This window comes from Petaurus breviceps, unplaced genomic scaffold, assembly GCF_028583685.1.
Source record: "Petaurus breviceps papuanus isolate PSGF00001 unplaced genomic scaffold, PetGlider_PUasm1.0 174, whole genome shotgun sequence".
In the NCBI taxonomy this organism is placed as follows: domain Eukaryota; kingdom Metazoa; phylum Chordata; class Mammalia; order Diprotodontia; family Petauridae; genus Petaurus; species Petaurus breviceps.
Window position 1 is genome coordinate 18,374,232 of NW_027185761.1, and position 25,011 is coordinate 18,399,242.

General features: G+C 44.9%; 1 protein-coding gene across 1 annotated transcript in view; it reads right to left on the reverse strand.

The window, feature by feature from the left end:
• Positions 1 to 4,764: 4,764 nt before the first annotated feature.
• CHST13 (carbohydrate sulfotransferase 13) overlaps positions 4,765 to 25,011 on the reverse strand; it is a 59,242-nt gene continuing 38,995 nt past the window's right edge. Inside the window, exons 2-3 of the mRNA XM_069083841.1 lie at positions 13,342 to 13,424; positions 4,765 to 6,181 (exon numbers count right to left, since the gene is read on the reverse strand). Coding sequence (XP_068939942.1) covers positions 5,333 to 6,181; positions 13,342 to 13,424 — 932 coding nt within the window. The 3' untranslated portion in view covers positions 4,765 to 5,332. The remainder of the gene's footprint in view (positions 6,182 to 13,341; positions 13,425 to 25,011) is intronic.

Consider the following 25,011-nt stretch of genomic DNA (forward strand, 5'->3'; position numbering starts at 1 on the left):
AAACTTTGGAGCTGCAGAACCCACAAAATGACACAGAGAAGCTAACCTCCCACTGAGGACACCCCAGCAGGCCGGCAGGAACCAGCCAGTGCAGTGCTCTGGGAGCCAAGCCCAGGCCTGCATGAGCCACAGGTTTTAGCCCCAGGGCGGGCCTGACCAGCTGCTGGCTGGAGGGACTCCAGACAGAGCAACTGTGGCCTTTTGCAGATTTATCAACACAAAAATGCTAAGGACAAAGTGAAAGGTCAGTGCAGTGTAGACTTTGGGACCAGTAGTCGGGAGTGCGTTGGCTTCTGTCCCCAGGGCCAGCTTCAGCTCCTGGCCAGCAGACTGTAGGGGGACCAAGCGACCAGTCTGAGGGGTAATCGCTCTTGCTTTAACCTGCTTGGATCTGGATTGTAGTCTAGGGTAGAGGTCCTGGGGTTCGTGACCAACTTGCCAGAGTGTGTTTAGGCTTCAGAAAGGGCACCCATCTAATGCCTCCAGCAGCTGAGAAAACCCCAGCTTTTGGGACGAAAGCTCCCCTATCTGGTGGCAGAGTCCTACTGTGGCAAAAAGCCCAGGGGTCAAGTGACTGAGGGGCGACATGACCAGACAAAGGAAAAAAAACAAAACAAACAGAAGACTCTAACATTAGACTCCCATTTTGGGGACAAAATGGAACAGGAGGAAGATAGTGAAGTCAGAACTCCTGCACCAAAAGCTTCAAAGGAAAATATGAGCTGGTTACAGTCCACAGAGGACCTTAAGAAGCAGATAAGAGAAGTGGAGGAAAAATTGGGAAGAGAAATGAGAACGATGCAAGAAAATTACAAAATGAAAGTCAACACCCTGACTGAGGAAAATAACACCTTAAAAAATAAACTAACTCAATTGGCAAAAGAGGCTCAAAAAGGCAATGAGGAGAGGAATGCCTTGAAAAGCCGAATTTGCCAGATGGAAAAAGAATCTCAAAAGCTCACTGAGGAGAATCATTGCTTCAGAATTAGATTGGAGCAAATAGAAGCTAATGACTTTGTGAGAAATCAAGATGCTGTTAAACAGATCCAAACAAATGAAAGAATAGAAGGCAATGTGAAATATCTCATGGGAAAAACCACTGACCTGGAAAATAGATCCAGGAGAGATCATTTAAAAATTACTGCTCTACCTGAAAGCCATGATCAGGGAAAGAACCTAGAAATCGTCCTCCAAGAAATTCTCAAGGAAAATTGCCTTGATGTTCTAGAACCAGAAGGCAAAATAGAGGTTGAAAGAATCCACCGATCACCTCCTGAAAAAGACCCCCAAAACAAAACTTCTAGGAATATTATAGCCAGGTTCTGGAATTCCCAGATCAAGGAGAGAATATTACAAGCAGCCAGGAATAAACAATTTTAATATTGTGGAAACACGATAAGGACAACCCAGGATCTGGCAGCTTCTACACTGAGGGACCAAAGGGCCTGGAATAGGATATTCCAGAGGGCAGAGGAGCTGGGATTAAAACCAAGAGTCACCTACCCAGCAAAACTGAGTATTATCTTTCAGGGGAAAATATGGTCATTCAGTGGAATAGAGACCTTTCAAGCATTCTTAATGAAAAAACCAGAGTTGAATAGAAAATTTGACATCCAGTTACAAGAAGCAAGAGAAGCTTGAGAAGGTAAACAGGGAAAAGAAATCATAAGCCACTGATGAAAGTTGAACTATTAACATTCCTACATGGAAAAACAATAATTGTAACTGATGAAACTTTTCTCAGTATCAAAATAGTTGAAGGGAATAGAAGTATATATATATATATGTCTATATCAGAGGGTATATGGGCATATGAATACATATGTGAATGTGTGTATATATGTTTACAGGTATACATAGATAGAGGGCACAGGACCAATTTAATAGGAAGGGATGATACTTAAAAGGGGAAATTAAGAGGTGAGAGAGGAATATAATGAGAGGAGATGGAGAGAGACAGAATGGGGTAAACTATCCCATAAAGAAGAGGCAAGGGAAAAGGCTTATAATGGAGGGGAAAAATAGGAAAGCAAAAGGGAATGGGTCAAACATTCTCACTGAATTTGGCTTGGGGAGGGAATGAAATACACACTAAATAGGGTATCTCACCCTACAGGAGAGTAGGGGGGCAAGGGATGAGAGGGGGCATGATGGAAGGGAGGGCAGGCTTGGGGGGGAGGGAAGTCGGAAGCATTCACTTTGGAAAAGGGATGGGATCAAAGTAGAGAATAGAACAAGTGGGTGGTAGGATAGGAGGGAGGGAAATATAGTCAGTCTTTTACAATATATCTTCTTTGTTAATGTTTTGCATTAGCTACACATGTACAACCTATACTGAACTGCTTATCTTCCCAGTAAGGGTGAGTGGCAAGGGAGGAAGGGAATGAATCTGGAATTCAAAGATTTAAAATCAAATGTTTAAAATTATATATACTATTATAATACTATCTTACATGTAATTGGGAAAGAAGATATACAGGCACTGGGGCATAGAGATCCATCATGCCCTACTGAAAAAAATCTAAGGGGATATGGAGAAGATATGGGAGAAAGCAGATCGGAGATGGGGATAGCCTGTGGGATTGCTATTCTGGGTGTGGTGGGTAGGGGGAAAATAGGGAGAAAATTTGTAACTCAAAATCTGGCAGAACTTAATGATGTAAATCAGAAGTTAATAAAGCATTTGAAAAAAAAAGAAAAAAGACTTTAAAGCATTAAACAAATGCAAGCTTAGAGATCCACTGGAAAAGTAGAAAGGGGTATGGGGGAAAATGTGGGAGAGAGCAGATTGGAGGAGGGGATATCCTGTGGGACTGCTATTTTGGGGCGGTGGGTGGGGGAGAAATGGGGAGAAAATTTGTAACTCAAAATCTGGTGGAAACGGATGATGTAAATCAGAAGTTAATAAAGCATTAAAAATTATAAACAAATGCAAGCTGCTATTGTGAGTGGATGAACTCAGATGAGAGGCCTTGCCCTTTCACTGGGAAGGGCATTTTGCCAGCTGGATCTTGATGGGTAGTTTCCTCCATTTGTGCCACTGCAAGTCCCCCAGTCATTGCCATGGGTCTGCAGACACTACATGAGCAAATAATCCATTACTTTTGTGTGGCATTTAACACTTTTCCAATGTCCTTTCACATTTTTTTGTCTCATTGGATCCTCCCCCCACCCTTCAAGCCAAATAGGGCTGGGATTTTCACCATTCCATAGAAGGGAAAATGAGGCATAGAAAGAGAATTTGACTAGTCCTGGGTCACACCACTGAGCAACACAGTTGAGCAGTGGAAAGGAGGAGAGAGGTCCAGCCTTCCTTTTCACCACCCATGGGTCCTAGACTTAGCTCCAGAAGGTCATCCAATACAGTGGTATCAAACTCAAGAAGAAAGGAATTCTTGGTGGGGGTAGGTACGTGTGCACTCTGAAAACTACAAATTAATATTATATGTTGTATTGCATTTTTACTTATTTTGTTCAACATTTCCTAATTCAATTTAATCATGTGGGGGGGGGTAGCATTTGTGACCAGCAGGCAATGAGTTTGACACTTCTGATCTAGTCTAATCTGATTTTACAGATGAGACTAAGGCCATATAAAAGTAAAGTGACTTGCCTAAGGTCACCCACAGCTAATGACAGATTTGGGATTTAAGCCTGGATCCACATCTCTTTTTTTTTGGAGGGGGGAAGGCAGGGCAATTGGGGTTAAGTGACTTGCCCAAGATCACACAGCTAGTAAGTGTTAAGTGTCTGAGGCTGGATTTGAACTCAAGTCCTCCTGACTCCAGAGCTAGTGTTCTATTTACTGCTCCACCTAGCCACCCCTCCACATCTCAATGCCAGGCAATATTCCATGCCCCACCCTTTGGAACCTCCATCCCCCCTCACCCCGTGTCCCTTGCCCTTAACATTGCTGTTTAGGGATGGTGTAGCCTACCCCTGTCATAGAGATAGGTATGGTGAGATGAAGTTTTATCCTCCACTCAGCTGTCAAGTTGTTCTTCTTAAATCACAGGACTGACCATGTCACCCTCCCCCGCCCTTATTCAGTACACTCCAGTGGCTCTCCAGAAGGTCCAGGACGAAACAGAAAGTGCTCCGTTTGACATTTAAAGTCCTTCATAACCTGTCTCCTTATGACCCTTCTAGTCTTCTTACACCTTGCTTCCCTCCACATACTCTATTTATCCAGCTCTAATAGCCTGTTTTCTGTTCCTTGAATAGATATTCCATCTCTCCAGACACCATGCCTTTGAACTGGCTATTCCCCATGCCTGGAATGGAACTTCTTCCTTCCACCTCCTCACTTTCTTCAAGATTCAGCTCAAATCCTGTCTTCTGCAGGAGCCTTTCTTGGACCCCCCTCCCTCCCCACCTTCTGCCCCTCCCTAGCACCTTTCCTCTGAGATTAAATCTATATCATTATATATAGTATATTTTATATATTACACAATGTATATACTTTCAGTTAAATATATGCACACATGTACATATGATATATACATTAGGCACATGTGTTATATTTACATTATAGTGTATATAATATATACACATGTGGATATTGTATGTCTACATTATACCCATCACACACACATGTCTTGCATGAACATCGTTGTTTGTATTTCTTCCCATTACCAGGTGAGCTCCTTGAGGGCAGGGACTGTGTTTTTACCTTTGTTTACCCCAGTGCTAGGCACACTAGCTGGCATATAGTAAGTACTTAATGAATGCTTGTTGACTGACTGAAGAAATGCCACAAAGACAAATGGTAAAGAAATAAATTTACTTTTGTTTTAAAAAGAGTTACTCCAGCACCTTAGGGCATCTTATAAAGAAAAAAGAAACCTGTCCCAGTATTGCATTCTCCAGTTCCAACACCTACAGCCCAACCAGTGGAAAAGAGGCCAGACGCTCATCAGATTTACTAGCGGTGAGAGCTAGTTGGGGGAGAGAGGTGGTGAAGGAACAGACAAAATGGGGGCACCTTCCAAGCAAACCCCCACCAAGGACCCTCTGCACTCATGATAGGGCCTCCAGGACTAAGGTCTGCAGCCAGGCCACTGAGTGGCTCAGTTTGGAGGAAGGGATGCAGGTAGATGGGTGATGAATGTCTAGTCATTTCCTCCCTCTCATCATTCAATAAGAACTCTGTATCTTGGTCTCCCTTAGGCAATAGGGAGACAGTCCATAACATAGGCATGGAAAGGAGTGGAAAACAGCAGCAGGTAAGAGGGGGGACATGGCCAAACCAACAAGAACTGGCAGTCTGTAAGTGACGAATGAGAGGCAAAAACCAGACCTCCCACCCGAGCCTGAGACCCCTCTGTGGCTGTTACCGGAGCTGCAGATAGGAAGGGATGGAGTAGTTGAACAGGAGGTAGTCCATCTTGTATAAATTAAAGAGTCTTCTTTGGTAGAAGGGACTGATCCCCTCAAAGAAGCGGGCTGTCTCACTGTCTGTGGTGCGAGTGATCTTGGACGAGGATGGGAAGTGCAAGCCGGCTTGGTCGGCACCAACGAGGCCCAGCACATAGGCTGCATCCTCTTCCAGGGTCTCATACTTGCCCACAACATCATAGTGGACCAGGCAGGGGTGGCAGAGGGAGTGTGCCCGCTCCCAGTGTTCATTGAATGGTTCTTCCTTCCGGGTGCGGGGGTCTATCAGGTAATAGAGGAATTCCTCAAAGCGGACATCGTCCCCTCGCGCCAGGGCCTCGGGGCTGGGGTGCTGCCGATGGCGCTGGATGATTTTGGTGCCGTATCGCCTGTGGAAGGCCGTGTTGTAGCTGCGGGTGAACTTGTTACGGTACGCTGAGACCAGCCGTTCAAAGGGCTCCCGAACAAACAGGAACTTGAGGTAGGCCCGTAGCCGCCGGTTGATCTCGGCTGGGCTGTAGTCTGCCAGTGTCTTCAGGTTGGTTGGTACGTGGGCCTCGTGGGCTGGGATCTCCAGTGGGTCTCGGTACTTGCCGCCTCCCGTGAGCACCATCATCACCCGCTTCCAGTTGGTACAGGCTACTTTGGGCACGTAGCAGTACAGCAAGCCATGTTCATCGTCCACTACCAGGTGGCGCAAGTCCTCAGGGCTCAGCAGGCGGCGCTTACGGGTGTAGCGGTTGCACACTTGACTCAGAAGCTCCCGCCGTCTTTGGTGGACCAGGTGGAGGGGGGAGTGCTGGAGCTGGGAGAGGGAAGAGAGACTGTTAGAAGTGGCCGCGACTCAAGTCTGGGAGGTGAGTCACTTCCACCTTCTGAGCACCCATCTTTTATGATGAACGGAGTTTCAGAGGTCATCAACCCTCCTGACAACGCAAGCCCCTTGAGGCTAATAATGACTGTTTAATTTTTGTCTTTGTATCTCTAGTGCTTAGCACTTAGCCCTAGAACGTAATAAGGCCTAAAAAATAATTTTCATTGATTTAGTCCAACCCCTTTATTTGAAAGATGAAGAAACAGAGGCTCAGGGAGGCCCCCCAAATCATATATTGAGCCTTGTCCAAGGTAACACGTTAAGTCAGTAAATGATTTGGGGCTGGAATTCAGGTCTCTTGCCTTCCAATTCTGTGCTTTAACACTTACACACATTTTCTCTTGGTGGAGTTGGGTCCAACACCTATTTCTAGGCCTAATCTAACCTAGTGGGGTTAGGTATACCTAGGAGGAAAGGATAAGGGATAGGGATCAAAGTCTGCCCTTGGGAAAACCAAATAGAACAGGGAAATCTGGCTCCCTCCCACCTTCTGCCACCAAGGATCTTTATGGTGCGCCCAGACTTTGGTGCCTCAGCCCAGAACTATACTCCCTGTTGTTGTTTAGTCATTTTTAGTCACGTCCAACTTTTCATGATCCCATTTGGGTTTTCTTGGCAAAGGTACTGGATACTGATACTTGCCATTTCCTTCTCCAGCTCATTTTGCAGATGAGGAAACTGAGGGTGAAGTGACTTGCTTAGGGTCACACAGCTGGTAAGTATCTGAGGCCAGATTTGAATTTAGGAAGAGGAGTCTTTCTGACTCAAGGCCCAGTGCACCACTTAGCTGCCCCTAGACAGGCATACTCCCTCCTAAGCTCCAACTCTATTAAACCTACCCATCCCAATCAAAATTTCCAGGTCTTCAGGTTAGATAATTTCATGGGAAAGTCACTTGTTCTCTCTGGTCCTCAGTTTCCTTTTCTGTAAAATAAGATGGTGGTTGTTCTAGATATCAACATGGGATGATACAAGAAAAGTGACTGGTGGACCTTTGGTCCAGTGATCCCACTACTGAATATGTCGATGCCAAAAGGGGCATAAGCAAAATCAAAGGTTTGCTGCATACTGAAATACTCATCACATCCATGACCACTGTGAATAGTGGCAAAAGTCTAGAAGTGAGGTAGGTATCCATGGATTGAGGAATGGCTGAAAAAATGATGGTTTTGAATGTAACTGAATATTATCAGACAGCAATATATTTGTATGTACTGCAGTGGAACTACTTGGAATTTACTTAGCTGTGTGAATGTTATTTTGCCAAGGAAAATGTCAGTCTCTTAAGAGCAGGGAGTCTCCATATATGTATAAAGTAATGAGAGGTGGCATTATGGTGGATAGAAAGAGCTAGCCTTGTAGTCAATTAGATGGGGGTTCATATCTTGTCTGAGCCACATACTGACTGTGTGATTCTGGGAAACGCACTGAACCCCTCAGAACTACAGGCAAGTCTTTAAGATTAGAAGTGATAGATTAGACGCTGAACTGTATTGGTAGATGGACTTTCTTCAATGGAAGTTCCTTACATCAACAAAACCATTGGGGGCAAGGGAGGAGAGAAGAGAGAGAGAAAGAAACAGAGACAGAGAGAGACAAACAGAGAGAGAGAAAGAGGGAGGGAGAAGGAGGGAGAGAGGGTAAGAGAGGAAGAGATAGAGTTTAAACACATAATTTAAAATAATTTCAAGAGGAAGTGAGTACTGAAGCTTCCCCATGAAGCTGACCTAGCAGGGATCATTCTCTCTACTTGGATATTGAGAAAATGAGTTAGGTTTAGGGGAATTAGGTGCCATAATACAGTAGAGTAGAAAGAGCCCCCAGTTGGGAACCTGGAGAAATATGGTTCTAGTCCCAGTTCTGCTGTGAAATGTGTCCTCTTGGACAAATAACTTAGTTCCTCTGAGTTTTGTTTTTCTCATATATAAAATAAGGGGTTGGGCCTAGTTGATTGCTAAGGTTTAGGGTTGGCAAAATAACAATCAAAATGTGGCACATCCATTAGAAACAATTAAGATACAATACTGGCCAAGCTGCTAAAATATCACGTGGTTGGAAAACTTATAAAGTTCTCTTCCAGTTTAAAAATGGCATGATTCCATGGTTTGCCCAAAGTCACAGAGCTAATCCTTGATAGAGTTGAGATTAGAACGAAGTGTTCTAGACTCCTAGTCCATGTGTCTTACCCTTGCCCTGCTGTAAGGATCCCCTTTCCTTGGAAATAAGACCAAAAACTCAGAAAAATGGAAGTTTTACCTCCTGCATATCAGATTGACCAAATTGATCAAAGAAGAAAATGGTAAATATTGGAAGAATTGTGAAAAGTCAGGCATACTAATGCATTGTTGGTGGAATTGCGGATGATTCAATTGTGCTAGAAAGCAGTTTTAAATTATACTCAATGAATTACTAAAACTGCCTTCATTGAGCCCTCTTAATTCCAAGTGCCTTCCCTCTCTCAATTATTTCCTACTTATCCTATATATAATGTTTGTATATATTTGTTCATTTGTTGTCTCCCCTATCAGATTGGGAGATCCTTGAGGGTTGGGTCTGTCTTATGCAACTTTTTGTATCCCCAGTGCTTAGAACAGTGGCTGGCATATAATAGGTGCTTAATAAATGTCTATTGACTGATCAGTATCAACATTGGACATATATAGCACAAGGAAGTCAAAGACAGAGGGAAAGATCCCATAAATACAAAACTATAGCAGCGCTTTTGTAGTAAAAATCCAGACATAAGGTGAACATCCATCAGCTGCAGAATGGTTGAATAAATTCTGGCATATGGATGTAATGAATATTATGGTGCCATAAGAAATGATGATTATGAGGAAGTCTGAGAAACCCTGCAAGACTTGTATGAATTGATGAAGCAAATAGAACCAGTAGAATAATTTCTACACAATGACCACAAAAATGTCAAGAAAAACAACACCAAGAAATAGCAGATCTCCGGCTGATGCAAAGACCAATCCTGACTCACCAATGATGGGAAAACCTGCCATCCTCCTTTTAGCAGAGTGATGGAATATGGAGGAGAAATATGGCAGACAAGGTCAGTGGATTGGTTTGGGTTTGCTTGGCTATACTCCTTTGTTATAAGGGAGGGCTCAACTGAGATGATGTAAATATTGGAAAGTTACAATTATGCTAGAAAGTATCAATAAAATATTTATTCTATTTTTAAAACTTTATTTATCTTCCCTTTTCCCATCAACTTGCTCCCCTTAACGGAACAAAAAAACCCCAAATAAATAAAACCTTTGTAACAAATATTCATCATCAAGCAAAGTCAATTCCCACATTGTCATGTCCAAAAATGTATGTTTCTTTCTGCATTTTATATGCATTGTTCTCTAGCATGTTTTATGTTTCATTCTCTGGTATCATGGTTTTTTTAATTGATCAGAATCCTTTAGTCTTTTAAGGTTGTTTTTCTAACAATGGTTTTATTATTGTATAAACTGTTCTCCTAGTTCTTCTCATTTCATTCTGAATCCATTCACAGAGATCTTCCCAGTTTCTTTTGAAACAATTCCTTTTATCATTTCTTAGGGTGCAATAATATTCCATTATATTCACATATGATGATTTCTTCAGCCATTTCCCAATAGAGGTGCACCTCTTGGTTCAAAACACTTATTTAAAAAAAAAAAACATTTGCAGACTAATAAATTTTTTTCTAAATTTCCTATTTGATCAGATTTGTCCAGACCTGTGTCTGAAATTGCAAACTCTAGCTCAGCGGGGTCCCATTAATGAGGCACTGTTGCTGACTTTAAGGGGCCCTTCCTGACCAGAGAAGGGAGCCAGCTGCCTACAGACCATAAGCCTTAGGCACAAGAGAGGGATTCCAGGACTAGAGACCCATTATCTTCTTGCCTAGGAGGCTGAGAAAAACAGGTCACAATGTCCATGGCTGAGGGTCCTAACCTTCAAGAGAAAAGCAGCCCAGCAGGGCACTGTGCACCTCCTCAATGGACAGCTTCCTGCCTGGCTCCCTGCCCAGCTCAGTCTGACCTCACCTCGCCACGTGGGCCAGGAGCTGTCTGTGGAATGCTGACTTGGCAGGCTCAGGCCTTGGAGCCCGACTGTCCCGTGCTGTGAAATCCTCTCCTCCTTCTTGGGTAGCTCTCTATATGTCTCTGGATTCATTCTGGGGCCAGGTTCAAGCTATAATGGGAACTATAAGTTCAAAGTTTTCTGAATCTCATGCAAAAAGATTTTCAACCACAGCAATTGCCTGAGTCTGGTTTTCTGAGTTAGGGACTTTTTTTTTTTTTTGAGTTAGGGACTTTAAAATCTTTAAAAAGAAGTAGAGAAACATAATGGTTGGGTGTGTTACCTATGGGGAGGATGTAGGTACTCACTCTTAGTGGTCAGGGAGCATCTTCTCTCCCTCCAGCCCTGCCAATCAACAAGCATTTATAAAGTGCCTACTACGTTCCAGACATCATGCTAGACCCCAGGGACTCAGAAAAGGAAAATGAGGCAGCCCTCTGGCCTGAAAGAGGTGTATGTGTTCTGTGCTCTTGTGCATTTTGGGGCTTGTTGACAGAAAAGAAGAGGGGTTGCCCTGAATTATCCATACTGTCATGTCTGGTTTCCTTAAAATCACCCCCTTCTCTCCCCACCTTTCCTCTGGTGTCTGATAATGAGATGGTCCTTCTCTGTGCCAAGGCCAATGCCTCTCCCTAGGCTCTGATCCCATCCTCACTCCACCCCCACCACTTGCTTCTGCAGCAAACTGTCCCCTTCATCATTCCCCCTCCCAGTTTTCAGTCTCTTCCTTTCCTACTAGTTCCATCCCTGCTGCCTTCAAAAAAAAGTCTTCTCTCTCCTTTCAAAGGAAAACAAAATGAAAAACCTCTAGATGGCCATCATCCCCTGAAGCCGCCATCCCACACCTCACTTCTATTTATCGACCAAAATCCTGGAACGAGTTGGTGTGGTCTCTCCTTCTGTCTTCTTATTCAACTGCTCTTGGCAATCTGCCTTCCACACTCATTACCCTATGAGACTGTTCTCTCCAATATGGCCAGCTATCTCGTAATCGTCAAGACGGTGGTCTTTGCTCATCCCTCATCCCTGTTGAACTCTCTACTACATTTGTACTGTCTCCTGCCTTCTCCTCCTGGATACTCTCTCTCCTTCTGGAGTTTTTGACATTCTGATCTTTCTTGGTTCTCCTTCCTTGAGCCTGCTTTTCCTGCCATCTTCTTTGCTGGCTCCTTGTCTACTTCATGCCCTCCATGTTCCCCAAAGCTCTGTCTTCTCTCTTTCCATTCTTTCTTGGCATAGTCATCAGCTTCCATGGATTTAATGATCATGTCTATACCAATGACTCATTGGTCTATAGATCTAGCCCCAGGCTTCTTCCTGAACTTCCTTTTCATATCACAGCCTACCCAACTGGACTTCTGAAATGGGGCATCCCTGACACAACTTATACTCAACATGGCCAAAGCAGAATTAATTCTCATTCTCTTCACACCCAGCCCACTTCCAGACCTCTTTATTTCTGCTATAGGTAGCATTGCTCTTCCAGTCTCCCAGGTTTGTGATCTTGGCATTATTCTCCATTCCTCACCCCCCTTATCCAATCAGTTTCTAAATCTTGTCATTTCTATTTCCATATTTCTCATATCTCACTCCTTCTCTCTACTCATCCAGCTACCATCTTAGTTCAGATCCTCATTACCACTCACCTCAACTATCTTTATTTTTTCTTTTTGGAGGGGGGAAGGCAGGGCAATTGGGGTTAAGTGACTTGCCCAAGGTCACACAGTTAGTAAGTGTTAAGTGTCTGAGGCTGAATTTGAACTTGGTTCCTCCTGACTCCAGGGCCAGTGCTCTATTCACTGCACCACCTAGCCACCCCCTCGACTATCATAATGGCTTTCTAATTGGTCCCTACCTTGAGTCTCTCCCTCATTCCAATCCATCTTCCATCTAGCTGTCAAAGGGATTTTCCTCAAGTGGAGCTCTAACTATGTCCCTCCCCTACTTAATAAATTCTTGTGGCTCCCTATTGACTATGATATATCAAACATAAATTCTATATTTTAAGGCCCTTTATGATCTGGCTCCAAGCTTGCCCATCTCAAATTTCCCTTCTTGCTGCTTCTCTATCTTCCATCTCTGTCTCTGCATCGGTCATCCCTTATACCTGGAATGCACTCCCTTACTTTCCCTTCATAGAACCCTTCTCTTCCTGCAAGATGCAGTTCAAGCACCAACTTCTACATGAAACTTTTCCTAATCTGCCCTTCCAGTGTAGCATCTTTTTCCCTAACTAGTTTGTATTTATTATGTAGGTATTGATTCTGTATATACTTATATATGGACTTATCTCCTTCTAATAGCATCTAAGGTCCAAGAGAGTAGGGGTTTTTATTTCAGTTTTGTATTTGTACCTCCAGTGCCTAGCACGGTGCCTAGGGCATGGCAGGTACTTACTAAAAGCTTCCTGATTGATTGAATTCCCCTGTGTTTAAGCCTTGATGGACTTCCTCTTAGGCCTGACACCACCTGAGTAGCACCTGAATGAAAGGAGCAGCTAAAAGAACCTCTTGGCAGAATGATGGAGAGGAAGTTTGCTTTGGATTTGCCTTCTAATCCCTCTCCCGTCCCTGGGAAGCCTTGATCTCAGCCTGGTGGTCAGCTAATCCATGCTAAGGTGTTGCCTGATGAGGCTTTTTGGTTCCTTCCTTTCTCAGAGATCTGTACAAAATCTCATTGGAGACTTATAAAGGCCAAATGTTCTAAATTTCCAGTGATGGAATTTCTGGCAGTGAGAGAATTTGTTTGGAGCAGACGGATGAAGGCTGATTAATGTCCCTCCAATCATGCCTTGTAGGCAGCTGTTTCAACTATTTATAAGGCCTTCCTGGTGGTAACCTTAATCACTCTAAAATCTACAGTCAACTCTGCAGTCTCTTAACTGGATCCAGGGAGTCCAGGGCAGAGAAAGTTACTTGAAAGACAGAGGGATGATGCAAAAACCTAGAATGTTGCCTTCTGTACCATCCCTCTCCCTCATCTCCCAAGTGAACCCTGTTTTTCAGATCCCAGACCTCACTCACCTGGTCACTGTCATAAAGCGCCTCAAGTGGACTTCTCCCTGTCTTGCCAAACCACCTGGAGCCCAAGATCCTGTCCTCAGCAACTGGGTGAGGAAATGAGAAGAACAGGTTATTCTCTAGAGGGTCAATCTGGTGTAGCTGGGGGTGGGGAGAGGGAGGAGAGGCAGAAGGAGGGAGAAACAGAGGAAGGGAGGGGAAGGAAGAAAGAATGGAAGGGAAAGGGGGAAGTGAGGGGGAGAAGAGAGAAAGGGGAAGAAGGGAAGGGAGTGAGGAGGGAGAATGAAAGAGAAAGACAGTGGAAAGAGAAAAAAGGAGAGAAAGGGGAGGGAGGGGCAGAAAGGAGATAGAAAGGAGGGAAAGAGAGACAGGGAGGAGGGAGAAAGAAGAGATGTGAAGAGAAGGGAGAGAGGGCAAGGGGGAAAGAGATGGAGAGGAGAGAGAAGGAAGAGGAGGGAAGAGGAGGGAGAGGTAAAGAGAGGCGGAGGGGGAAGAGAGGGAAACAGGGATAAAGAGAGTGAGAGGAGGGAGAAAGAAGAGGGGGAGGGAGAGAGAAAGAGGGGGAAGGGGGAGAGAAGAAGCAAGAGGAGGGAGAAGGGAGTGAGAGAGAGAGAGGGAAGGAGGGAGGGAGGGAGAGAGATCTATAGAGGAAATTGTTCAGGATGAGGAATTCAGCAATTTGGATTTTTGTCTCATGCTACTAATTTGTTGTGGGACCTTAAACAAGTCCCTTTCCCTCTATGGGACTACTTCCTCAAGTCAGTGTTACAAGGATAGAGCCCCATAGCTCTTGCATGGAGATGACCCTTTAGGGTCATCAATGAAGCCAGTACAAAGTCTCATTGGTCATGTGTTCAGTGCTGATGGAGACAGTAACTCCTTCCCTGTCTCCCTTACAATAAGTGGGAAAGCCTTTTGTCATTTGACCTGTGTGAAAGAGGATGAAGTTGGGGCTCAGAAAGTTCACACACAGAAGCAGATTTTATATGTGTATATACATATGTGTATATACACACACAGACATTTTATATATGTATATGATTGGGATGACATATGACATGATTCTTTTAATGTTGCCTCCCCAACTCAAGCATCCCCCCCTGAGCACGAGAAGCTCCAGGGTGGGGTGGCTGCTGAGAGGAGGCTGGGAGGGGAGACCACCTGGAGTGTGAGGACCTGAGAGGCTCTGGGAGGAAGAGGCCAGAGGAAGGGAAGAGAATGTAGCTCTGGGGCTTTTACCCAAGGGTGTTGCAGGGATTTTAAAGGCAAACCAAATGAGTTTTACTTCAGTTTTTTTAAAAATTGATTTTTGAATCTCCTAGCTTAGCACATTTTGTAGAACTGCCCAGAAACTATGAGCTGAACACAGGCCACCACTCCCTAAAGCTACAGACAGCAAAGAAAAAGATGGCCAGATTGCTTTGTCAACCTTGAAGTGATAAATAAGGGTTAACTATTGTTATACCTCTCCAATGGGGCTATTGTGAGTCAAGTGCTTTGAAATCCTTAAAGTGATCCATAAATGGGAGTTACTATTTATTATTATTATTACTTCAAAGGATTAGCTCTGCTTTATATAAATGTGACTGTTCTGAAAATATGCAAAGGACTAAAAACATTTAAGGATGTTATCATTTTTTTTTTTATTCGTACCAAATGTATCTCAGGACTTGAAAAAGCAACTGACTGGGGGTTATTTGGAGTCATTGTGTTGTAGTGAAAAGACTGAAGTAGGGATTGGAAAGGCTGGTTTCTACTCCCGGCTCTATTATTAGCTCATTGGGTGACTCCCGTTCTCTGAACCTCAGTTTCCCTCGCTGTAAAATAAGAGGATTGGACTCACTGCTCTTTCAGGGTCTCTTCCAGCCCCAACATTTAGTGAGTAGGGAGGAGTCCTGTCTAGGACAGGCACCACCCAGCTGTAGAGCTGTCCGGCATGTGGTATTCCTTGGCTAGAATACTGGCTTTCCAGGGAAAGGGTGATTTTTCCAGACCTACTTTGTTGGACATCTCCACCTCAGGAGGTGGAAATCTACCAAAGGAAGGCTATCAAGGAAGAAATGCAGACCCACTGTCAGCCATGGACTAGAGAGGAGGAAAGCAGCAGACGTGAGCCAGCCCTGGCCCCGCTCTTTCGTGGCGTGTGTGCCTGAGCAAATCAGCAGCCAGCCAGCCAACCCCTCCGTAGTAAATCATTTTCCCCTGGCTCTGAGAGAAGGGACCCAGGCTGATGCCAAACACAGACCTGCCTTCTGGTGGGCCCAATGTCCAGACACTATAGGGAGCTGATTCTTCCCTAGGACAAAGACGTTGGAGGGCCAAATGTGAGGTTACTTGACTTTGCTTTCCCCATCTACCTCCTGGCTTTTCCCCCTTCTCCTGTAGCACCTCAAAACTCAGAGGTTTCAAACTTCATCCTAGGATGCAAATGGTTCTTTTTCTGAGACATCTTGGTTCAGCAGAAAGGTCCTGGAGTCAAAGGACATAAGTTCAAAACCCCTCTCTGACCCTTACTATCTGTGTTACCTTGGCCGAGCCATGTCATCTTTTTTTTTTTTTTTTGTGAAACAAAACAAGCATTTCCATAACATAGTGTAATAGAAAAAGATGACTGTACATGAAACTGCAAATCTATTAGGTACAATTTCCTATTCCTTTTAAATACAGAATAAAGTTATATACATTTTTTTCTTCCTCCCCCACCTTAGAGATGGCTACCATTAAACACAAATAAGTATACACACACATATATGTATGTAGGTATAATTATTCAATATATACTTCTATTTATCTGTTCTTTCTACAGATGCTACTATGCTGTAAGAAATGATGAGCTCTAGGGGAGGCCAGGTAGCACAGCAAGTAAGAGCACCGGCTCCAGTGTTGAGATAGACCTGGAGATCGAGTCCGGGCTCAGACACTTAGCACCCACCCAGAAACACCTGGCCGTGTAACCTTGAGCAAATTACTTACCCCCAATTGCTTAGGGGTGGCCAGATGGCTCAACGAGTAAGAGCACCGGCTCCAGTGTTGGGATGACCTGGATCAAATCCGGGCTCAGATACTCAGCACCACACCCAGAAATAATTGGCCGTGTAACCTTGAGCAAGTTACTTAACCCCGATTGCTTAAAAAAAAAAAGAGAGAGACCCAGGAAGATGATAGGAATTAACCCAAGACCACATGGACCATATTTCCCACTGCTTTCCTCCACCATTCCCTCCATGTGTGATTGCTTACTAGCATATCTCTTTCCTGTCATCTCTGTGATTTTTAAAATGAATGAAATGAGATCCAGGGAAATCTCAGTTATTAATCTCCGAAGGCAGGATTTGAACCCAGGTCCTCTGTCTCCAGAACCAGTGCTAAGTAAGTACTTGATAGTGCCTCTCTTTTCCTCTCCTTCCTTCCCCTCCCATGTCCCTGTTTCTATTGTTCTCTGTGCCCCATCTCTATCTCTGTCTCCATTGTGCTGAGCTACCAAGGATAGTGTTAACTGTTAAAGACGCAAAGATAAAAATTACACAGTCCCTACCCTCCAATTGCTTGGGGGAGAGGAGAATTCATAAGACAGGTGGTTGGATTAAATAATCTCTTGGTTTTCTTTCAGCCCTAAAATCCTGTGATGTCCCCAGGAAGTCTCCACATTTAATTTGTATCCAGATTTTCCCCCCTCTCTGTTCCAGGTTCTGCCCTTCAGAACACACCACTCACTTCTGCTGCCTCTACCTTCCATCTGGGGACAGGCTGGCAGAGTGTGGTTTCTGGGCAGGGGAAGCAGCCATTCAAACAGAGGCTGAGGAGACAAGTGTCTCTGTGTTTCTCCTAAAACAAACACAATATCCAGGCTGGAACAGAGAATTGGATCCTCAGCAGGGATGTGGTTGAGCTTAAGAGAAAGCAGGGGTGGACTGAGGAGGCATTTAAAAAAATACACACCAGTAACAGGAAATGTTTACTGACACATGCAGTTTCCTGGGGTTGGTGAAGACAAGAAGAGGAGACACTAGCTTCGTCAGGGTGAGGGTGTGGGTTACAGAGGCAGTAGGATATGGTGGGGAGAGAACCCCTGGAAGTTGAGCCCTGAGCCACTGACTTGCTCTGTGACTTTGGATGTGTCCTCACCAAACTGGGCCTCAGTTTCTTTATGTATAAAATGGGTGTCTGTCCTGCCTATTTCATAGGGGTTGTGAGGATCAAGTGAAGTGGGGTCATGTCAAATGCTTTAGAGATGTGGGGCATAGTATGGAAAAGAATATTTAATAGATTTGGGGTCATTTGGGGCCAGAGATCCTGGTTTTGAATTTCAGCTTTGCCACTAACCCTTGGCTACCAGTAACATGAGGGGGGAGGCCGCTGAAGTTGCTTCCTGCTTTCAATCAATGAGCCTATATTGTGAGCCATTATTATTATTATTGCTTTTTTCCTTTACTTTGTGGTTTAATTTCTTAGTCATCCATGAAAACCTCCACACGTGGATGCGCATGAGAAGGCTGGGGCTGGAGTGGGGAGGGGAGCCTCTGAGGGGAAGTCATGGGGTGAAGAAGAGGAAGAGGAAGAGGGCAGGGTAAAGAAGGAAGGTGTGTTCCTTCTACTCTTGTCATTGTAAGCTATCATGGTGGAGTGGAAAGAACACAGCACTTACAATCGGAGGAGAGCTGACTTTGATACCCACCCACCCTGCTATTTACCACCTACTTATTTCCCCTCTCTGGGCCTCAGTTTCCTCAACTGGAAAATGACAAGGTTGGATGAGATGTGATCTCGGAGTTTCTATCCAGCTTTAAATGCTATGATTTTCCTCCTGGCATTCAAGGCTTCCTCCATTCAGAAAATCATCAAACCTTACAGTCTGACAGCACCATCATATGCAAAGGGGAGAACCAGGTATATCATCATCCTCACTTCCTGTCATGTCCAAGCCAGACCACCTGACCTCCAGTCTTGTCTTCCTCCTAGAACTAGACCTGCCTCGTCTGGACCCCCCCCCCCCAGCCTTCCCAGACATTCCCAAGCCAAGCTGGTACCTTTCCATCTCCTTATTCTGTTTTTCACCTCTCGCTCCCTTTACCCACAGCCTTCCCTTACTTGAATGTAAGCTCCTTGAGGGCAAGGTCTGTCTTGCTTGCTTAAGTGTTCCCCAGCCCTTAACACATGGTAATAATTCAGCAAATGCTTTTTTAATCATTCATTAATTCAAACATTTGGGTAATTTTCACCCTCCTCCCACCTTCCATTCAATAAATATTTATTGAGTACTTCCTGTATACTTATCCTTATTCTAGATGCCTGAGGGAGACCCCCCCACACACACACACATACCTGCTGTAGGCCCTACCTTTGAGGGCTGATTAATCTCATTGGGGAACAAAATGGTTAGGCAATGATTTGAGGCTGAGCGTTATTTTAAGCCATAATGAGGTTTTTTGATTCCTAAGGAGGAAGAAATCCTATTCAGGCAGGGCTTTCTAGGAAGGTAGTCCTGGAACTGAAGGCTGAAGCAGGGGCAAAAGAAAAGTCATAGATGAAGGGCACAGCTCAGGCAAAAGCATGGAAGCAAGAAATAGCATGGTCCAGTGGGCAAGGATGGCGAAGGATTGTGCCTGGACTGAGCCAAGAGTCCTACTTACCAGGGAGCATGGGGCCCAAAGGCTGACTAGGGACCACAATGGCATTGGAAGCCATTGCTTGAAAATACTCAGTCTATGATTAATTAGGAGGGGCTTGATTTAAATAGCAATTCTATCACCTCAGTTTTCAAAGTGAATAGTGTGAAAGTGATAAAGGAGAAAGGCCAACTTATGGCAAAAGAAGAGAGAAGGTTTTGTAAGGAGAGTGCTGGTACTGGCTTGGGAATTCAGAGGATCTGTGTTCTACTCCCTGCTCTGCCATTAAAGGGTGGGCCACTTTAATTTCTCTGGGCCTCATTTTCCTCATCTGTAAAATGAAGGAGCCAGACTAGTGGTTCTGTGAGGGCCTTACCACCTCCGACAATCTAAGATCTAAGGGGCTCCATCCAGCTCTGATGGGCCTTGAATGCCAGGTGGAGTTCCACAGAAGAGACAAAAGGCCCAGAGAAGTCACTAGATTCCTACATCAGAGACGCTGGCTGCCCACCAGGGGCTTGGGCTTGGGCTTGGGCTTGGGCCCGGGCCACACTGCTCTGCTGCCTGGCCTTCTCAGAGCTTCCTGAGACGTGTGGCAGCTGCAATGGTTTGTAGAGGCAGGTCGGAAGGACCTGGCTATCCTCTGACAGCAGAGCCCAGCTCTGATTCTCCTGCCAGGAATTCCCAGACAACAGAACGTTACTGTCTCCTGTGGGGGAGAAGGAGGCTCCTTTGTGAACATAAAGGCTCATCTGAACCAGCATGGGTCTATCTGGGGCACTGCTTCTTCAGCAGAAAACAGAAAACAGCTGGTGTGTCTTCAGCGCTCTCTCCTTCTCCCTACTGAATGAGCGCTGGATCTGTTACTTAGAGGGCATGGCTTTGAATCTTATTTTGTAGGCTACTCCATCTCTGAGGGCCTCAGTTACCTGATCTTTAATAGGAAAGGCTTGGATTAGATGATGTCTTCCAGTCCTCCAAATCCAAAATGAGCCAATGATTTCTTTGCAGTCAGATTATGCTGGTGTGTGTGTGTGTGTGTGTGTGTGTGTGTGTGTGGAGGGGGATGGTGTAGAAGAAGGGAAGGAAATGGATGCCACCAAACAGCCCTGGGTACATCTAGAAACATTCTCCCAAAAAAAAACTCTCTGTGATGGTTATTGAATGTGCTTTTGAGGTGAACATTCCAAATACCATCAAGGGACTCAGGGAGAGGCTCTCAGGCCTCTATCCAGGAGACTACAATATAACCAATGTATATAGAAATCTGGGCTCTCATTCACTGTAGGGAAGCCAAGGTGAGGTTGCCATAACAGAAGTGGGAGGGGTGGCCTGGTATCTGCCCAGAGTCTAGGAAAGAAGGACCAAAGATGAACATTAGTGTTTCTCCAGCTCTGCCAGGGAAGAAAGCACTCTGGCTGGCTACCGTGAATATTTCTGGCTGTTTGGCGGATCTAAACCTACAGTGGACATGGGCACATCTGCCTATTATGTCTCAATACCATCCCATTGAAAATCCATTACTCACAAAGAAATCTTCTAATCTTTTGGTTTCCCAAAACACAGAAACCTCGAATGTTAGGGCTGAAAGGAGGCTTATAACCTAGATTGTTAGACTCGGGAGGGGTCTGAGCACCTAGGAGGATGTTGAGGGAAAGGTCTTATCACTTCAAATACAAGAGCTGGGAGAGATTGGTGCACTTGGACTGTTAGAGCTAGCAGGGACGTTAGAAGATTAGGTCTAGGACAGGACTTCTGACCAAGGCTTGTAAAGCTAGGAGAGACTTGAGAACCTACAGTATAGGAGTTAAGAGCCCTTTAGGGCCTAGGGGGTTAGAAGGAGCCTCAGTGATCTTCTTGTTCAATTCTTTCATTTTACAGAAGAGGAAACAGATCCAGAACAAGGCTCAGGATGTGACCTGTCCAAGGACACACAGGGAGTTACCGGGTAGAGTTTTGATTAGAACCCAGGTCTTAACTCTAGCCAGGTCCACTTTCCTTTCTGGGGCATATATAGGACAACACCATGGCTAATAATGAGGCTGTACCACAGGATCCAGAGCCCTACCCCATCCTTCTCCACCCTGATGTCCTAGAGACCCTCCCTTCTACCTAGATAGAAGGATGGCAGAGCAGTCCCATCGAGTAGCATGTGCAGTTCCTTCATTCCCAACCCTCCTGATGAGTGCCCATGAGTTGTCTAACCTTAGGCTATGGGTCATACAGAAGAAGGACTAGTCCCAGTCCACAAGGGAGGGCTCTGGAATTACAACGAGATGGTTCATGAGAAAAATAAATGGCAACGATAACTCTAAAAGGAAAAAGACATGGACAAATAAAGTGTGGAAGCCCAGAAGCAGACCCAGAACTCCAGGTGTGTGTGCCTGACTAGAGCAGTGCACAGTGGGACTATGGCCCCCTCCTCCCACATGGAGGCTTCTATTAATTTAGCCTAAATACGAGTAGCTTTGGGGACTGCCATGTCATGCTGTTGACTCTTGTTGAACTCATGGTCTACTAGTTCTGATCCCTTTTGGATTCACCACGAGTGAGTCTCTTCATGATATCGACCCTAGTTTAAACCCTAGGTCTTCAGAAGCCTCCTGATGTGCCCCGGGCCTGCCTTATCACGGAGGCCTAGTGTGGTAGAAAGAGTGAAGGCCTGAGAATCAAGGGAGAAGGGTCCGAGGACCAGCTCTACTTGGCCTTCTCCTCTCTGTGGGTACAAATGAGATACTGGATGAGAAGATGCCTTGAATAGTCTGAGTAAGTAAGTGGAGAAAGAATGTTGGTTCTCCCGGCAGAGGACATGAGTTAAACTCTTGCCTCTGTGTGACCTTGGATAAGTCCTTAGCTTCCTTGTCTATAAATGAGGGGGCTGGATAATATGGCCTCTCAGGTCCCTCCTATCTCTATAGCTATGATCCAGTGGGGTGAGAGGTAGGGAACCATTCCTATAAAACATAGTAACACAGATGGGTTTGGGCTCTGTTATGGCCTGCAGCTGTGTTTACATAGACTGTTACAAAGATACGCTGCCTTGCTTTCTGGGGAAGAGTTTACAGGATGGAACAGGACTGAATGGTTTCTTCTCAGGGTCCTGAGAAACTTTGTAATTCCAAATTAGCATCGGACTTTGGAGGACCAGAAGGAGGACTTTACCTATTCCCATCCTACCCACTCTTCAAGGCTCAGCCCAGGTTCCATTTCCTTTGTCAAGCTTTCCCTGACTGGCCCAACCCACTGTGATCTCTCTTTTCTCTGAACTCATAGCATCTACTGCCTACCACGTAAGGGGCTTCTATTGCCTAGAGACAGCTTTTGTGTTATTTATTCTTCATTATACCCATAGCATTCCATCTCTCTTGAGAGGACGGAGGTATGTTCTTCCCCTTGGGCACCACCTTTCATGACAAACTGGAGGGTATCCAGAGGAGGTCAGGGGACCCAAAGCCATGTCATATAGGGAATGTCTGAGGGAAGTGTCCACTTAGGTGCAAGAAGACTATTGCAATAGCCCCCTGACTTGTCCCTGTCTCATCTTTCCCACTCCAGTCCATCCTTCAGTCAGATGGCAAGTTGATTTCCCTAAGTACAAGTCAGAACATGGCACCTCTATATTCAGTAAATCCAGTGATTGCCTATTGCCTCCAGGATCAAGTGTAAAGTCCTCTGACTGTGGGTATAAAGTCACTGATGATCTGTCCCCTTTCTCAGTTTTCAGTGCCCCCTGCCCCCCTCCACTCTAGGTTTTCCTGACTCGAGAACTTTTCATGGGCTATCCACCATGCTTGGAACACTCCCTCCTCAAGGACGCCATTTGGCTTCCTTATTCAGTTGTTTTAGATTCTGACCCTATTTGGGGTTTTCTTGGCAAAGATACTGGAGAGATTTGCTACTTCCTTCTCTAGCTTATTTTACAGATGAGGAGACTGAGGCAAAACGGGTTAAGTGACTTGCCCAGGGTCATAGTTAGCTAGAAAGTGTCTGAGGTCAGATTTGAAGTCAGAAGATGAATCTTCCTAATTCTAAGTCCAGTGTTCTGTGCTCTATGGAGCTGCCCTAACAGCCCCTGGCTTCCTTCAAATATCATCTGAAGTCCCATCTTCTGCAAGAAGACTTTCTTGATTCCCCTTAACCTTAGTGCCTTACTTCTGTTGAGTATCTCCAGTTTATCCTGTACACAGCTTGTTTGTTAATAGTTGTTTACATATTATGTTGGCCAAGCATTCAAACTCTACTGCACAGAGCACAGCTCCAACGGGCTGGCCACATTGTTCAAATGCCAAACGTATGCTTGACAAAAAGACTTTTACAGAGAACTCACACAGGGCAAGTGTTCACATGGTGATTAGAAGTGATAAAAGGATACCCTCAAGGTCTCTCTTAAGAGGAACTTTGGAACTGATTGTGTGACACAGGAGACACTGGCACAGGATCACCCAGCATGGTATGCCCTCATCAGAGAAGGTGCTGTGCTCTTATGAGCAAGGCTGAATTGAAATAGCTCAAAAGAAACGTGAGATGTACAAATTTAGAGAATCCACCTCAAACATTCCCATGGACTATTTGTGCCCAACCTGTGGTGGAGCCTTCCGAGCTTGTCTTGGTCTGATCAGCCATAGTCAGACACACTGGAACTTGACTAACATAGTGATGTCATTTTGGTCCTCTTTGAAAACACAGGACAGCAACCAACCTCCAATAGCCTGTGAGATCCTTGAGCAGGAACTCTCTTTCTATCTCCAGTGCTTAAAGGCACAGTCCCTGGCACATAGTAGGTGGTTAATAAATGCTAGGCGACTGACAGAGAAGAGATTCAGGGCAGGTGATGATCTGAAGATGGTCCTGTGGAAGAGGAAGCCAACTTATATAATGTTTTGGGGGGGCAGAACTAGTCACTTTGCATGAAAACTCATAGGGGAGCAACTTCCTGCTCAAGAAAAGAAGGGAGAGCTTTCTAATAATCAGAACTGCTCAGCAGTAGATTGGGCTGGAAGACCATTTACCAGGGAGACAAAAAGAGATTTGGTTATGTGTCAGAGGGAGGTGTGTACCACATGACTGCTGAGGTCTCCTTCAATTCTCCTGTACTCGGTATGCTTCTAAAGTATAGTAATGAGGTTTGGTGGAAGATGGTGAATTAATAGCTCACAGATGAATTTCCAGACACCACAAAAGAAAACCAGAAAGACAGATGAATGTTCTGACCAGCAAAAAAATAAGATGCCATCTTCTTAATGGGGCCAGGACTAATCAGAAGCATCATAGTGGAGTGGAATAAACCCAGGGCTTGGAATCAGGGTCTGAATCTCGTTTTGTTTCTTACAACCTATGAGGCCTTGGGCAAAACATTTCCCCATCTAGTCTGCAGATCTGTAATATGAGGGGATTGGGATAGGAGACTTCTAAAGGCCTCCTGGCTCTAAGGCTATAATCGTATCCTGTGCAATAGCCTCTGACCCCAGTGGTCCCCACCCTTGCAGAGGTGGGCATCATTATGTACCACTTAAATAACCCAGTTGGTCGCTCTTCCTTGATATTTAACTGAAACATCAGGCCTAAAATAGTTAGTATATAATTTACTGGGTGACAAGACAGCAGAAAGAAAAAAAAGGTCCCCAAAGCAACACCACAGACTAGAATGCACACATGAGCAGGGTGAAATGTGAGCCTTCATGAAAGAGAGGGCTGCAATAGGAAACCAGCAAGCACAGAACCCAACTAGGAAGGCTTACTCAATACAAAAACACATTCATCAAGCAAGGGGGTTAAGCTAGTGGTTCTGTGAACTGCAGGCTTTGCTTGGGGCAATTACAGAACGGAGGAACATTTGGAAACACTTAGCAGCCATTGCTTTGCTTCAAGATGGCGGTAGGAACCATCTATTCTTCAACACCAAGGAACACCCAGAAGAAAAGTCTCATACAAAGCTGTATGGAAGCAGAGGACAGAGAATTGTTGAAGCTGGAAAGGACCTTAGAACACAGAATGTCAGAGCAGGAGGGAGCCTTAGAACACAGAATGTCAGAGCAGGAGGGGGCCTTAGAACACAGAATGTCAGAGC